Below are 3,467 nucleotides of genomic sequence, written 5' to 3'. Positions count from 1 at the left end.
CCTGCCCCCACCCACCACTCCCCGTTGTGAGGGATCAGCCGGTACTGCCTGGCCAGGCACAGCTCCTCCTGCCTCTGCCGCACGATTTTCTGCACTTCCGGGGAAAAGCCGCTGGGGTCTCGGGCAAACACGAAAGAGTAGCTGTCAGCGCAGGTGCCATCGAGGTTCAGGAGGCGGCAGGAGTACTGCACGGCAAAGGTCTCGTAGTCCGTGTCAATGATCCAGTGGTCATCGTCTGCAGGGCAGAAAGCCACGGGGACTCTGTATCTCCCTCAGACACTCAGATGTCAGGGAAACTTAGCGCTGGGCCCCAAAAACCAGCCACTTCCCCAAACTGGGTTCAGCAGTTAGGAAGCAGGAGACCACAGGGAGTTCTGACAGCAGTTAGAAAACTGGGACCATGAGAGAGGACCTTGGCCTTCACAGGAAAAACTCCTGGAGTTGGTGGCAGGGGCGGGAGGGACCACATTTGCTTTAATGACTGTTTCTCTCCCTGATGACAAATGTGATCGTATCTTTCATAAGAACAACCAAGAATGTGAACCCATCAAAACCACAGGCTAGACCTGTCTGCTGTTGTCTTTTCCATCTACCCTGACAGCATCTCGTGCCTCTGTGGCTGACGTTGATGGCCACCAACATGTGTGATCCGCAACATAAGCATGTGTCTTTTGCATTGATCTGTATCAGCCAGTTCCCGGTCCTCTTGCTACCCACACTGCCCTCCTGCCTCTCAGTCCACTGGGCGATCTGGTTCATGGCCTTTCTGGCTCCATCCTAATTCTGGCTCGGTGACCTGACTCACTTCTCTCTCGAGGCTGGCAAGAGGGTAGAATCTGCCTTCGGGGCACAAGATGCCCACCTTTTGACATCAGATATTCTTCCTTAGAGAACTGCTCAGAGCTCTCCTGACAGAGGCAGAGTTGAGCCCTTGAAGAATTTAGATTATATTTCTTCCTAAGACTGGGATGTAAGCCATGCAGAGAAAGTGTAAACAAAGGTGGTAAGAAGGTCAACAAAGGCAGGATGGGAAACCACGTTCATAAGAATGTAGGTGAGAGGTTTGCCATGGAGAAAAACAATGGGGATAACACCTTTGTTATCCAAACACCTCACATTTGGTAAAACGTGTCACATCTCTACTTAACATTCTTGTTGATATATAACCATGACCAGGGTTTTCTGAGCTTTTTGTCAGTCAGTTACACTGTGGACACTTGCCATGCTTTCTCAATTATTTTTCACAGCGACTGAAAGTGCACTCTCTCATCCTCATTTTCCAGATAAGAAAACTGAGGCACAGAGAAACTAAATCATTCACCCAGGATCACAAAGAGCAGGACAGAATTGAGCTCCGATCTGACTCTGGAGCCCCCTCTGGTGCCTAACCTCTACAGCACACTGTCTCCAGGCATTACGTAAAACTAGGGGCCACAAGGGATAAGAAACAGATGCAAAGCCTTTGTGTCTTCATTCCACACGCAAGTCATGAAGCAAGTGATGATCTCTGCTCTATTTCATGTCCTGTGCTGGAAGAACGCTCAGCTCCCAGCACTGAGGGTGTAAGGGAGATCTCTAATGCTTGCCTAAGTCACCTCTGGGTGTGCCTTTTGGCTCTGAGAACCCCAGGAGTCCCTGCCAAGGAGGGGCTCAGGCTGAGACCAGGCCTTGCAGGAGAGCTGCATCAGAGTGGGTGGTGAGCCCTCTTTTCAGCTCACTGCAGGCCCTCCATGAGGAGGACTGAGCCCTCCTGGATCCTCCAGGATTTCCCAAAGGGCGGGTGTCAGAGGCTGGGGTGGGAAGGGCCAGACATATGACCGCTCAAGGGTGGCCATGTTCATCTGTTTGATAAGACGCAAATTCTAAAAATTACTGATCTTGTACCCCCTGGTATGGATTTTTATAATCCATTATCAGAAGTTTATCTTTTATCCTAAATAGATCACTTTAGGAAGTTTTGCTGAGTTATTTGAAAAAACTTTTATTATCTCTAGGGATAAAAGCTTTTCCCCTTATTGAATAGTAAGTCCTTTTATATAGTGTACATCAATACTGAATGAGCAATTTGGTAAAAGATAAAATTTCATCTAACACAACTCTAGAGGAAGTCAAGCAGTATGCGCCCTGAGTACATGGGCTACGTGAAAGGAGCTGGCTCACCAAGCTAAGCGTCCCCCTGAACAGGCCCCTGGGTCCTATTTCCCAGGACAGCTCCAATAATATTTTGTAAAATTGTAAAAGTTGATTGTATTAGGTTCCTGCTGTTTAGGACCATTTAATTTTGACCTGGGAGCTGGAACCCCTGGCTTCTGACACTGTCTCTCACAAACTTGTTTGCATGACCTTGGACAAAGCACTATCTTTTCCCCTCTCCCCACCCCCTTTTTTTGGCCATGAGGCATGTGGGATCTTAGTTCCTGGGCCAGGGATCAAATCTTCACCCCCTGCAATGGAAGTGAGGAGTTTTAACGGTCACCAGGAAGTCCTAGCACTGCACTGTCTTGACTTCAGTTTATTCATCTCCATATTGAACCCCGTTCAGAGTGGTAACTCTCCATCTTTAAGATTCCATGATGGAACTCCCTGGTGTCTTGGGGGGAATTAAACCCTTAGGTTTAATCCCTGCTGGGTGATCTAAGATCTCACGTGCCTTGCAGCTTGGTAAAAAAAAAAAAAGTGAGATTCCATGATATGCCCCTCTGGCCTGCATTCTTCTCTAGGTACCAAGTAGACTCCAGATTTGAAGCTTAGGAGAAATGAGGAAAAAGTAGAAAAAGCATGTACATGCATGATCCCACAAATTTGTATCAGGTTAAATTTTAGGATGCTTTTCTGAGAGTCCTTAACACTCTGCTCCTCATATGAGTTTCAGGGCTTGGGAGAAAGGGAAGAGGTCACTGTCACCCAGAACACTGTGCCTGGCTCAGACTCTCAGCACCCAGCACTGGCAGGTAGGGTACCTGGGAGTGAGCCAACCCTGTGTCCTTTGATGAGAGTCTCTGAGCCTCTGCTGGGGCGCCTAGCAGTCAAGCTGTTTCCGGGATTCAGCCCAAAGAAATGGAGGAAACGCAGCAGCAGCAGCACCAGGCTAAGCGGTGATGTGAGCTGGGTCTTGAGGAGGTGGGAGGTCTAAGCAAGGGGAAGGCCACACACGCTGGTGCTGGCAGGACGGGTGACCGGCAGGAGGTGGTCAGGTGACAAACCCAAGGTCCTTTTGAGCTTGGGCCAGGTTTCTGAGCTGGGAGAGGGGATGGGAGGTGGTGAAGGGGCCTAGCTGCTTCCAGTCTCCCCCCTCTAGCCTCCAGCCGCGCTGAGTTCTGGCTACTTACACACGATTCTTCCCTAAGGTGCCCCTGGAGAAGAAACCCAGCCAGTTGGCTATGTATGTCTTCGATCCCCCTCGAGACAGTCCTACTGAACTGACTACTCACTTCCTTTCTGGAGAAAGGACGCTACGCCCCAGTACT

General features: G+C 49.5%; 1 protein-coding gene across 1 annotated transcript in view; it reads right to left on the bottom strand.

Moving 5' to 3' along the window:
* Positions 1 to 3,467, bottom strand: part of RBP4 (retinol binding protein 4, plasma) — a 6,890-nt gene that overhangs the window by 1,946 nt on the left and 1,477 nt on the right. Inside the window, exons 5-6 of the mRNA XM_010842215.1 lie at positions 3,432 to 3,465; positions 23 to 235 (exon numbers count right to left, since the gene is read on the bottom strand). Coding sequence (XP_010840517.1) covers positions 23 to 235; positions 3,432 to 3,465 — 247 coding nt within the window. The remainder of the gene's footprint in view (positions 1 to 22; positions 236 to 3,431; positions 3,466 to 3,467) is intronic.

Source organism: Bison bison, unplaced genomic scaffold (genome assembly GCF_000754665.1).
Source record: "Bison bison bison isolate TAMUID 2011002044 unplaced genomic scaffold, Bison_UMD1.0 scf7180017864172, whole genome shotgun sequence".
Taxonomy (NCBI): Eukaryota; Metazoa; Chordata; class Mammalia; order Artiodactyla; family Bovidae; genus Bison; species Bison bison.
The sequence above is the reverse complement of the archived record's forward strand: the minus strand, read 5'-3'. Positions and strand labels throughout refer to the sequence as shown.